This window comes from Clarias gariepinus, chromosome 8 (assembly GCF_024256425.1).
Source record: "Clarias gariepinus isolate MV-2021 ecotype Netherlands chromosome 8, CGAR_prim_01v2, whole genome shotgun sequence".
NCBI classification, from domain to species: Eukaryota; Metazoa; Chordata; class Actinopteri; order Siluriformes; family Clariidae; genus Clarias; species Clarias gariepinus.
The window spans coordinates 18,739,097-18,751,499 of NC_071107.1; the positions used below are offsets into that span (position 1 = coordinate 18,739,097).

Below are 12,403 nucleotides of genomic sequence, written 5' to 3' on the forward strand. Positions count from 1 at the left end.
ACACCACGGCGCATGCGTCGACCTACGGTATCGCGCATGTCGCAGCCGGTGACCTACAGTACAGCGTTCAGGCGGAAATCCATTACTGGCACAAGATACAAGAACCGGGATTATGGTGTAATAACATGACAGGGCTAAAGGCTTTTTTAAAATACCGATTATCTTATTATGACTTATATAGGAAAGCAGGAAGAAGAGATGAAAGTTTGAGAAGTAAGACCTGGATATACTGTATGGGGGATGGAGATATCCATCCGCGGTGCATTGCAAAAGTATTCGCACCCCCTGAACTTTTCCACATTTTGTGACGTTACAGCCACAAACGTCTTTTCCAAATAAATATCTGAAAAGTGTGCTGTGCATTTGCATTGAGCCCCCTTGGGGTAATAGTTTGTAGCACCACCCTACGCTACACATCTAGTGCAAACTCTAGAGAGTGAAAATTTTGCCCATTTTTCTTTAAAAAATAGCTTAATACCTCAGTTAGATTAAATAAAGAGGATCTGTGAAGAGCTGTTTTTTAAATATTTGATTTAGATCTGGATCTTTTTCCTGGGCCATTTTAACACATAAATATGCTTTGATTTAAACCATTTCATTGCAGCTCTGGCTGTATGTTTAGGGTTGTTGCCCTGCTGGAAGGTGACTCTGCCCCAGTCTCAAGTCTTTCTCAGACTCTAACAGGTTTTCTTCTAAGATTGCCCTGTATTTGGCTTTATCCTTCTTTCCATCAACTCTGACAAGCATTCATCTTACATGCATCTCTGCAGCTCCTCCAGAGTTACCACAGGCCTCTTGACTACTTCTCTGATTAATGCTCTCGTTGCCCGGCCTGTCAGTTTAAGTGGACGGCAATGTCTTGGTAGGTTTGCTGTTGTGCCATTCTCTTTCCATTTTCATATAATGGATTGAACAGTGAGATATTTCATTAGATATTTATTTTTACATTAACACATTTCATACACACCACAGACATTTAAAGGAAACAACTGTGTGCTTTGAGTAATGTAACCTGTGTCCCAGAAGAGCTTTTTCTTCTAGCAATGCTCCTGTCTGACACAAATATGAAAGCAGTGGATCTTTTAAATCCTATAAGTTTTTGCAATGTGGCAGGGTTCATTATTCTCCTAGAAATGTAGAAAAAGTCAAATGTACAAGGCCGGTATAAATTAAATTATTGTAAAAATAGCATAATCTCCAAAACAGTGTGTTTATTGAGCAGATACTCTTGTATGAAAGGCCTGAATAGATGAGAACATTGCCAGTTTATGTTACTGAATGTGTAATGTGTCAGTGTTCAGTCCAGCTCCTGGCCACACCTGTCGCACAAAGCAAGCTGTGGGCTTTGCATGCCTGCTGTGTGGTATGGCACTCACGCTGCCTTTCATTGTTTATATCTCCCTGAGCGCTTATTTATAGGTGTCAGCTACTGCTCATATTAATGTTTGTAATTAAATATCAACAATATTCAGGCAATTTTGCTTGAAAGAATCTTTCTCTGCTGTATTATCGATATTGATTCATTTTGACAGAATGGATAAGGATGTCCTGTGGGCCACGAGCTACGATAGTGGATCAAAAAGTTGAGTTGGATAAGCACGAGCAGGTATGGCATATTTTCTGAGATATTGAGATTTTATAGTAAGTTCCAGATATAAACTTATTTAACAGATATATAATTTAATTAATGCATAGAAAATATTTCAGTGAATTTGTCATGGTTCAGCTTTTTTTTTTTAGGTTAAAATATACCTCTTAGGTACAATACCCTTAATAAAGCAAAATCAGCACAATTAGTTAAGTATAATATCAAAACTTACTAGCAGATTCTGTTCAACAAAAGTTAAGTTGCACTTAAGTTGTTTTTGTAACTTATGTAACTTTTAATGTCGTGCTTGATTTGGTACACTGGCTGAACAAATCAAGTTTATTTAACCATCCCAAATATTTAAATGTTTATGACTTTTGGCTATATCTTATTTTCTTACCATCCTTTCTATTTTTATTAGCAACTTAGCTTTTTTCTGCGATCATATTAATCTATCAAGATCTCTAACACTTTTGACACTTTTGCACTTCTGACATCTTGCATTAGGCTTAGTTGACCTCTGAGTTCTATTGTTTTCAGAAATGTAGAACCTGTGCACAAAAGCTGGGAATTTTGATTGTGGATAACACAAAAGAAAAAGAAGAGATGAACAATGAATCACTCAATGAGACTCTTGCAAATATTCAGGTGAGTATAAGCGTTTCCATGCGTTCAAAACAAATTAAAAACAAAAGTTCCCATTCTTCAGGGAGGTGTATCAGTAAGACATGAACTATTTTAATTCAAACTTCTCTCTCGTTGAGTAGAACAATATTGTTATGGATCAGCTTTTAAAAATTATTATACAGTAGTCATTAATGTGGTTAATGCCTCTCAGACAGTCAGTTTTAGTCACTCTGGTATCTTATGATATTTTTAGCTCATACCTTGGTGTCAGGATTATTATGAGTCAGAAGTAAATAGAATGCAGCAGTGATTCCTCACCCTTAACTTGCAGTGTGATAGTAAACAGGAATCCATATTAATATACAGCAACCGTCAGACTTTTTATTCTTACATTCTTGTACATTTCATTGATATGAGCTATAATGTCATCAGGTGGAGCAATGGGTGAGGAAGACCTCATCTGATCTCAGGCATGATATAGTGCATCTAGAAAGTGCTAACAATATTACTGAACTCCATTTAAGGAAAAAAACTAAGAATATAGCAGCAAAATCGACTTACTTAAGCAGTATTCATGTGGTAAGGAAATGAAAGCATGTTTTTTCAAATTAATAAAATATTTTATGTAATATTTCTTAAACCTATGAGTAATATTTCATAATCAGAAAATAATAGTTATTTTATACTTACAGTATACAGTTTTAATTAAATTGATCATCATCGCTTTCGTTATACAGACTCCTGTGGAATGTGAAAACTTCTTAGAGGCAGCCACAAATGGAGACCTCAAAGTGGTTGATAAGTTCTTACACGATGGAGGAGACCCAAACACAGCTGATAAGGTATTTCTGATGTTCATTACACTTACATTTAGGCAATAATACCTACCAAAAACATCACTTTTTCAGTTCAGAAAATCAGCACTTCATAGAGCTGCCTTTGAGGGACATGTTAAAATTGTGAAGAGATTACTGGATAAAGGAGCAAACATTGACTTCCAAGACCGGGTGAGACGATTTGATTTAGTGCTCACTTAATTGTTCTTTCATTAATGGCAAGGTCTTGAATTCTATGTTCTGGTTATTCTCCTTAGTTGGCATGTACAGCTGTGCACTGGGCCAGCAGGGGTGGAAGTCTTGATGCTCTTAAACTCCTGCAGAGCAGTGGCGCCGACTTAAATGTCAAAGACAAAGTAAAAGACCTTGAGATGTATGGCTGTACAGCTAATGGTTTGTGAACCCCAGCCCGTCTTGCCATAGGTCTTTTCTCAAAGCATGGGTTAGATGGTCAGGAGTCCACAAACCTTTGGCCATATAGTGTATAAATGAATAATTGATAAGATTACAGTATTTTTTTTTTTACATATTAATGCATGGTTTCTGGTGCCCACAGCTTCTGAGCACTCCATTACATGTGGCTACTAGAACAGGCAACTCGGAAATTGTGGAGCATCTTCTATCAAGTGGTGTTCAGATTAATGCAACAGATTGGGTTTGAACTAGAAGGTTTTTAGCAAATAGGTATATTTTATGTATTTAATTCCACCATTAACGTTACTTAATTTTCTAAGGAAGGTGATACTGCGTTACATGATGCTGTCAGATTGAACCGATGCAAAATGGTCAAGTCATTACTACTGGCAGGAGCAGACATGAAGATTAAAAATGCTGTAAGTATTAATGAGCAGGGAAACAAATGTGTTCTTGTCTTATACAAGGGGTGTTCAGGTCAAGAACTTCTGACTGTGCACAATAACAGAACACAGTTATGAGAATAAAATTTCTCTTTATTTCTCTACATAATTCCCTGCTAGACTAATGCACTTATGAGCAATTGACTAGTGCTTGGATACCATCAAGATAGAAAGTTTTCTCAGTATGCCAGAGCCATGATCAGACATACTTGCTTCATGTTTGAAATGCTGGCCTCCCAGGAACTCCTTTAATTGCTCAAACATGTGGAAATCTCATGGAGCAAGGTCAAGACTGTGCAGGGGTTGTGGCGATAACTCCCAGCTGTGTTCCTGTAATGTGCAAGTGGTGTTCATGAATGATTGTGTGAACAGTGGCGACAAGTTATTAAATTTCCAAGGATCTGGCATTCCACCAACTGAATGTTCACAGAAAAGAGTGCAGCTGGCTCAGAGTCGCCTTTTTTAAAATGTTGCCCTATTCGAATGGTTTACTGCGACTGAGAGCCTCATCACCACACTGTGCTTTATTCCTTTATTTACAAGAAATGTCCTTAAAAGTCCCAGTTTGACATGAATGTCCCTTGTATTAATAAATTAATTTGAGATACACAATATAACCAAAAGTATTCGGACACCTGACCAGCACACTCATATGTGGGTGTTCCTTAAACTGCTGTCACAAAGTTGGAAGTACACAATTTTTAGAATGTCTTTGTATGCTGTAACATTACAATTTCCCTTTACTGGAATAAAGGGGGTGGCACGGTGGCTTAGTCGCCTTGCACCTCCACGTTCCAGATTTGATTCTCGTCTCAGTCATGGAGTTTGCATGTTCTCCCCCGTGCTTGGTGGGTTTCCTCCAGATGCTCTGGTTTCCTCCCACAGTCCAAAGACATGCAAATAAGGATAATTGGCTTTGCCCGTATGGTGTGAATGATCTTGTGTGTGTGCCACTTGATGTATTGGCACCCCATTCAGAACCCCGTCTCATGCTTTAGTCTTATGGGGTAGGATCTAGTCCCCTGTGACCTTTTGTACTCGATAAGCAGTATAGACAAAGAATGAATAAGTGAGTGGCACATGTTCCAGCATGACAATGTTGGTTAGTGTGAAAGATCTTAAGTGGGCTGCATAGAAAAATGTCCACCAAAATGGACACCTGTCAATGAACTGTAACACAGCATACACTACAATACACTTTCTTACCTGACATCAGTAACTGACCTCATTAATGTTCTTGTGTCTAAATAGGCAAATCTCCACATTTACAGTCCAAGGACTAGTGGAATGCCTTGCCAAAACATTGAGGATTATTATAACAGAAAACTGGGGACTATAATTAGATATTTGACAAGTATACATGTGTGTGAAGGTCATGTGTCTAAATACTTTTGGCCATATAGTGTTTATTAGAGCAAAAATCCATGTTTCTTAGGAGGGTGTTACAGCAAAGGAGCAGGTGAAGATGTGGCAGTGTGACACTAAGGAGATATTTGATGAACTGGAGAAGTACAGCTGATGGCACTTATGTTTTCAAGTGGAAAGATTTATATTCTCTTTTTTACTGAATTAAAATTCTTGACTGATTTATATCTGAGATAGAAATCCTTTAATTGCTGTGTACTGCTGGTTAGTTTGAGTTTTATCTGACCCAAAGACATACAGCACAGGTGTGGATACAATAGGGTGTTTAAGATGTATATAAATCACTTACATCGCAGTAGCTCAATATTTATGAAAAGAAAAAAAACATTAAAGCAGTAGTTGACATTATTAACAATTTATCTTCTCTTGACAATTTATATGGTGCCTTATGCATGCAAAAGTCATGTTTCCCCCCATTATGTTAACCAAATTATAGCAAAAGTGCACCGGTCCTCTTTTATGAATATAGGATGTATTCCAGGGCTCAAAGATAGCAGGGTTAGGATTTCTGTTTTATCCCTGTCTTAACAGTAGGCTTTGTGAAGTGGCATTAGTGCAGTTTCCGGTTACTATCAGGGGTTACCCTTTTAAATGCCCTGTGAAATGGATTTACTGTACCCTTGACAGTCACATGGACCACCAATATCACACTTTGTACAACTGTAATTAAAACTTACAGAATGATACCTGTTGCTTCATTATCCTTAAACTCCATGGGGTGCCAATTAACCAGAGACAAAGTGTGCAAATCATTATGTCAGATGGTTTGTATGTATTCTCACATGTACACACAGTGGAGGTTTTGTTAGAGTGGAAATTTCTGTATATGTCTTTGCTTACATGTGACCTCTACGTTTCTGGCACGTTGTTTATGCTGAGAGATTGTTTCCTACTGCCATTTGTTCCAGCATTTAAGCCAGCTAATCTACTGTACTGTAGTATTCATTTTCCATTTTGCAAACTTCATGAACGGGTTTACTAACATTCATAATTTTGAATAAGAAATAGTTTTACACAACTTTTGCATTGTAAATACATGTTGTTCCTTAACATTAAATATGAAATAATAACTGTAAAAGTAATGTCTTTAACAAATGTAGGCCCACTGTAAAGTTTCCTGATTCTGTATGCTAAATGCCAGAATGACCACTAGAGAGCGTTATCTTGTGAAATAAACCCTGACTTTAGTGTTGTACAGTATGAAATTGTGATCTCTCCATACATTATAAGCTTACACGTCTAGACTAGCAAAAGTTGAAAGATACCTGTTGTAATAAACAAAGTTTCTATTTGGTCATAGCAGAAACAAATGAGTCGTATGTCTGCTGTAATTTTGTAGATGGTGGCATTGATATTTCTCTACACAGAGTAAATCATACAAAGGAGAAAAAAAACTTAGAGCACCTCATCTTTTTTATTCCTGTTATAAAGATGTTTTTTTTTCATTAAATGAAAACATTTTCTGCTTTTATCTTTCTTTCTGAACCTTTCAATTAAATACTGAAGTTATGACAGGATATATAAAGTAATAATTACAGTTCATTTTGCACATTGCACACGCTAAAACAACATATCTAATTTAGCCAATCAAACAAAAATCAAAAACGTAATGCTGTGTATTCTGTTGTTATATCTTAAATTATTTTGTACCAGCTGTATAGTTTGTAGTTAATATTTAGGCATCTATTGTATTAGTGTGATTCTATAATAATACTAATACTTTAACAAGTGTAGTTTCCACATGGCCTGAGTTCCTGTTTTTTAAATCTTGTTTTTGTTCCCCCCCCTTTCTCACTGGCAAGCCGTTTTCTCCATATTCGTTGTCTCTACCTCTATGATAAAAACATAATTATTACATAAACTGGGTGATAAGCAAAATATACCACTGACATATAGATTAAGGACTAAATCCACATTTGTTGTTGTGTTAGATCTTAGAAGATGCAAAATTCCTGGTCCCCCTCACACCATTCTGATTAAAAATGTTCAGATACATGCTTTTACAGTGCAGTTACAATAATTACTGGCAGTACAGCCTGACTACACATTTCTGTTCATACAGGTATTGAGAAAATACTACACAAAGTGCTTGAAGTGAAATGATACACAATGGTGAGGATCGTGCACATTTGGGATCCCTAAATTCGGGAGGATCACCTGCGTGGACTTTTCATTGTTTACATTGCCTGATTTTAATTAAAAGCATATCATTATCTTCGTCCTTGTAATACGTCCACCACGTATATAGGCTTCTGATTATCTCAAACATTAATACTGGATATACAATGTTTCTCATGAGGTATATACAAATCCAGTTATTATATTTTGCTGTACATTTAAATGAATTTATATGTAAGACAAATTATTTTTAACCCAAAAGAAAAAGTGCTTAAAACAGCATTTAAATAAACAATGTCATAAAATAAATAGATAAATAAAGAGGAAAGTTCACAATCATAGTCTCACAAAGGCAAATAAACTCACTGTTACACACAAACTTCTCATACAGAACACTCAGTAGCCCCATGTTGTTAATGGTGACTTTGGTTTCTTCATATCTAAGATGAAATAGTTCACATTAATGTAGTAATAACCTTGCCCAGTTTTATTCTACACATTTTAAGCTAGAGGCATTGGAGGCAGACTAGCACTGAGAAAAAAGAGATAGAGGGACAGGCAACCCTGTTATCCATTCCTGAGGGTCTGCTGTAAGTGAAAGAGATCCTGAATCCATTTCACTCATTGCCTCTGCAGTAGGAGTAGAAGTTTGGGAAGCTGATCTGAGAGTAGCAGCATGGTTGTTTATCAGATCATTAGTGTGTTGATCATACAGTGAGGCTGCGTGCAGTGCAGGCTGAGCTCCGGGCTCTTTGCACCACTGCCTGGCTCTTCTCCCGCTTTAGCAGCTTGTTGTCAGAAAAGACCCCTTCGTTCCGTGGGATACCATGGGAACCATCCGGAAATGTCAGCAAGCCTGCAGGGGAAGACAAAACAATAGACAATATCCTTATTCTTTCTCAAATAGGAAATTTATACACAAAAAGATCATTACTCTTGGAACAGCTAATGCAGCCATTAAATGTTTCTATGTAATAAATATATATTTAAAATGTAAAAATGTAAAATTTATGGAATTTGATAAATTGAGCTCAGCACATGCAAAATGCCAACTTTACTATCTGAAAATTCCATTTATTGCATACTAAGCTATTGCTATATTAGTTGCAAATCCAAGAACTCCATTGATGACAAATTCCCTCATAACTCCTAGCTTAACTGTATTAAAGATAAGAACAAAACCTTATCTTACATTCACATAATTACTACATCTTACAGTTTATCGCCACTGTCCATATTATTTCATTTAAAATAATCAAATTGAATTAAAACTGAGACCAGCCTCACACCTGTATAAGTAATTTAGTTTTTACTATTAATCTTTCATTATTTCTTTATTTTCTTTTAATACATATTTACAGTTCCAGGTGAATAGCTGAATCCAGGACTGATCAGAGCAAGATAGAAGAAAAAATTACCATGTCCTTCCACACGGCCATTTTTGAATTCTCCTTCAAATTTCATCCCGTCAAATCTGTTAAAAACTCCAACACCTTGGAATTTTCCTTGGGCGAATTCACCTTCATACCTTGAATTGAAACAATGACACATCAATTTTTACAGTACACAACAGTCCATAAAAATATTTATGAAGAGTTCACGTTCAGTAAGGATCAGATTTCTAGGTGTACAACAAGTCAGTTAGGTGTTTAAAAGTTTAACTATTACTATGTTGCCTAATGCATGCAATCTGATTACATAATCTTTCACCTGGATCCATCAGGGAACATTAAGACCCCAGAGCCATGGAACAGACCATTCTCAAAGTGACCCTTGTAACATGTGCCATCAGAGAACTTCAGCTGTCCTACACCATGTCGCCTTCCTGTATAGGATAAATAGTACAAATCTTTGATTTGTAACAGGATCAGTTGAGTGATAGACACTGGAATCAAATGTTTTAGCTTTTTGACTATAAATAATTCAGTTTTTCCTTTTCCCAAGCCACATCTGTCACAAGACTTCTTACTGCAGCTCTAAACTAATCCATTGAAAGTGTTTAAAAGCTGTCAGAGCTGAGTGATAAGGTGAAGTAAAAATTTACTTTTGGGCAAGTTATCTTTGGAAAGGTATGTGCGATAAGACAGTGCATTGCATAAAAATACAAATATCACCCAATGTGTTATAAACACAAAATTAATTTCATTAGAATGTAAGTTGTAGGAGTGTATTTAAAGAAACTTTATAGTACACATGTTCACAATAATCCTGAATGCAGACTAAGAGTCAAAACATGTTATTAATTTTGGAAAAGCAAGATTGAGCTGAAATAATGAAGCAATAGAGGAAGGATGACTTGCCTTCCTTCCATTCACCACTGTACTCTTCTCCAGTTGAGTAAGTAAAGGAGCCTCTGGTCAGTGTCATACCTCGACCACCCTGCGATTAAAATAATACACAGCATTATTAAAGGATTATTATATCTTAAACGTTTATGTGTCTTTTACACTATATGAGCAGTTTAACGATGTAAACCAGGCGGCGTGTTCTTTACAAGGAGGAGGAGAGAATTTTAAACAGGAGCATATGGTTGAATGAAGACACTCAACGCTGTCTCGACGGTGAGTTAACCGTGGCACCATTTTTTCAGTATTAGTGTTTTTTATGAAGACAAAATAAAAGGGAAATAACGTCGCAAATTTGGCGTCGCTCAAATAATTAACAACGAATTAGAAGGTAAACGGTCAGTGTCGCCAGCGTCTATAGCGCGCGCACGCGCACACACAGCAGGCTAGAGCAGGAGAAGACTTCAGGCTAGCCCTGACACCGCGCCGCTCTGTCTGATCGAAATAAAAAACGCGGTTACCTGTAAAATATCCCTGTTGTCGCAAAAGCATTAAAACTCCCTTTGAAAATGTGTGAATCAATCGGTATACTGAGAAAAAAAAACGCAAACAGCAGTATCGAGCTCTCTGCGGCAGCGTCCAGTCTATCGCGCTTCTCGTCTCGCGCACTTCTCTCCTGGCAACGCAGGCTGCACCGCGCACTCGCTGAAGATCGGCGCGTTTTATTGAACGCTTTTCTTAGCTATGCATTTAAACCGCATGCTGATTGGCTGGCTGTGGAAATTACCAGAACGCCGTTAACCGTTACTCGGTGGAGTGCTCGTGTGTCTGGGAATGGGATTGTAGAGTCGTTTCTGGGAAGTGGTTTAAACCGATAACGCGCGATGTAAGCTATTCTCTAAATACAAAAAACGCCACACACTGCTTTTAAGTGATCCCTTAGTGAAAGAAGCCTATTTATCAGAACAGACTGAGACACTGAAAATGAGCCAGACAAACACACGTCCCTGTCTATATTAGTTAATTTAACGTTCCAAGTTGAAAAAAATATATATAATGTTCAGTCATTACATATTTGAATTAACACTTCAGGTTGTGCTGTGTCAGATATTTTTATTAGGTGGACATGCACTTACTGTATTACACATCTGCTGAAAAATTTAGATTTCCATTTACCAAAACACAGGCCAAGCTGGTCAAACTGGTAGACTGTGATTTCCAGCCATTAAGTCACTTTACAACATTCATTCTTTCTTGACCAAATGCATTAATAGATGTTAGAGTTCGGAAACACCTTTCTTTAAGGTCACCACAGTTACCTCTTGCCTCCAGGGTTGAGTCTTTGCCTCCAGTCTGTGTGTAAACTTTCTCATGTTCATGTTCTTCCCGTGTGGGTTTCCTCCACATGTTCTAGTTTCAGAAACTACAGTTCAGAAAACTTGCACTGAATGCTGGTTGGTGTGGCCTGTGCCCTGTAATGGGTTGGCACTCTATCTAGGTTGTTTGGCTTGTGCCCTGAGCTCCCTGGGACAAGTTCTAGGTGGTATCAAAAAGTTTCAAGACAAGTTTTGTAAGACGCCAACAGATGTCAGCACAAGGCATAGTCACAGGGAGCGCTGATCTTCAAAAGCCAAAAGAAATCATTGTGTGTACATCTGGATCTGTGCAACCGGTGATATTCATGAATGTAAAATTCTGCATGAAACTGACATTTGCAAGTTTACAGCCATTTGAAAAGCTTAACCCCTAAAAATATTGAAACCATTTGGCAACTTGTGCATGATGATCATTGGAGAACAATTCACAACATCGCTGCTGTTGTCACAGTGTCAATTCTCACGTGTGAACTGAACATGTGCCGTATTGCTTTAAAGTATGTCCCCAGGGTGCTGATCCAGGAGCAGAAGGAACATTGCATTGAAGTCTGCCAGGAGTTCTGTCAGCATACCATGGATGATCTGTCCTTCAGGTTGATGATCATTACTGGTGATGAAACTTGGGTGTACAGGTACAACCCCAAGCCAAAGCCACAGTCTTCACAGGGAAAGAGCCTATCATCTCCATGGCTAAAAAGGGCGAGGCACTTCCACAGGTCGTCCAAATGCATGCTCATCGTCTTTTTTGACATTCGCTGCATTGTGCATCAAGAATTCTTTCCTAGAGGCCAGAAAATCAAAAGCAAATTAGGTTTTAGGGCATTTGAGGGAGGACATACAGCGAAAGCGACTGCAAATATCTAAACTTTTTGATACCCCCTCGTATGCTCCCCCCATGATTTCACACAAAATAAAAAGCATGGCAAATAAAGACTAGGATATTTTCTTATCAGCTTACTGAAAGAACTATCTGTAAAAATGTGCATTGTAGCTTTAGTAATATAAATACGTTTTTCTTCTACCAGCTTAGAGATGGTGTAAAGTTTGACTGGACAGACCAGGCAGGATTTTTCACCAGGGAGCAACCCCCAGATCCATTTTGACCCATAATGTCAAGCTCTGCATCCTGACCTCTGTCTCAATGCCGTGTCATCTAAGTCTCCTTTAAAAAAGTTGTATGACCTATTTTACAGTTTATCTGACCAACTGGCTTGCGTGACATTAACTTAACACATCTGACAACTGATCTCTTCATCTCACACAGAACCTCTTGATTTTAAACTGGAGAGGA

General features: G+C 37.6%; 2 protein-coding genes across 2 annotated transcripts; one reads left to right on the forward strand and one right to left on the reverse strand.

Annotated features, from left to right (window-relative positions):
• Positions 1-1,533: 1,533 nt before the first annotated feature.
• On the forward strand, positions 1,534-5,444 carry ankrd2 (ankyrin repeat domain 2 (stretch responsive muscle)). Its single transcript, XM_053502421.1, is given in 10 exon segments — positions 1,534-1,563; positions 1,565-1,606; positions 2,129-2,236; positions 2,648-2,794; positions 2,953-3,057; positions 3,124-3,222; positions 3,309-3,407; positions 3,608-3,706; positions 3,786-3,884; positions 5,344-5,444. Coding segments are annotated over 10 exon segments (912 nt in total). The 3' UTR covers positions 5,428-5,444.
• Positions 5,445-7,787: 2,343 nt separating this feature from the next.
• On the reverse strand, positions 7,788-10,410 carry morn4 (MORN repeat containing 4). The gene is made up of 5 exons (XM_053502568.1): positions 10,258-10,410; positions 9,752-9,830; positions 9,162-9,276; positions 8,870-8,979; positions 7,788-8,307 (listed from the first exon to the last, which is right to left on the reverse strand). Exons 2-5 carry the CDS (start codon positions 9,816-9,818, stop codon positions 8,159-8,161), a joined length of 441 nt encoding a protein of 146 aa, XP_053358543.1. The 5' UTR covers positions 9,819-9,830; positions 10,258-10,410; the 3' UTR covers positions 7,788-8,158.
• Between the last annotated feature and the right edge of the window lie 1,993 nt (positions 10,411-12,403).

Excerpts from the sequence above, each read along its gene's own strand:
- morn4 (XM_053502568.1), bottom strand. The coding sequence starts at position 9,818 with ATGACACTGACCAGAGGCTCCTTTACTTACTCAACTGGAGAAGAGTAC. Across the intron at positions 9,277-9,751 it reads CAGTGGTGAATGGAAGGAAG|GAAGGCGACATGGTGTAGGA; the intron begins GCAAGTCATCCT and ends TATCCTATACAG. Across the intron at positions 8,980-9,161 it reads ATGTTCCCTGATGGATCCAG|GTATGAAGGTGAATTCGCCC; the intron begins GTGAAAGATTAT and ends TTTCAATTCAAG.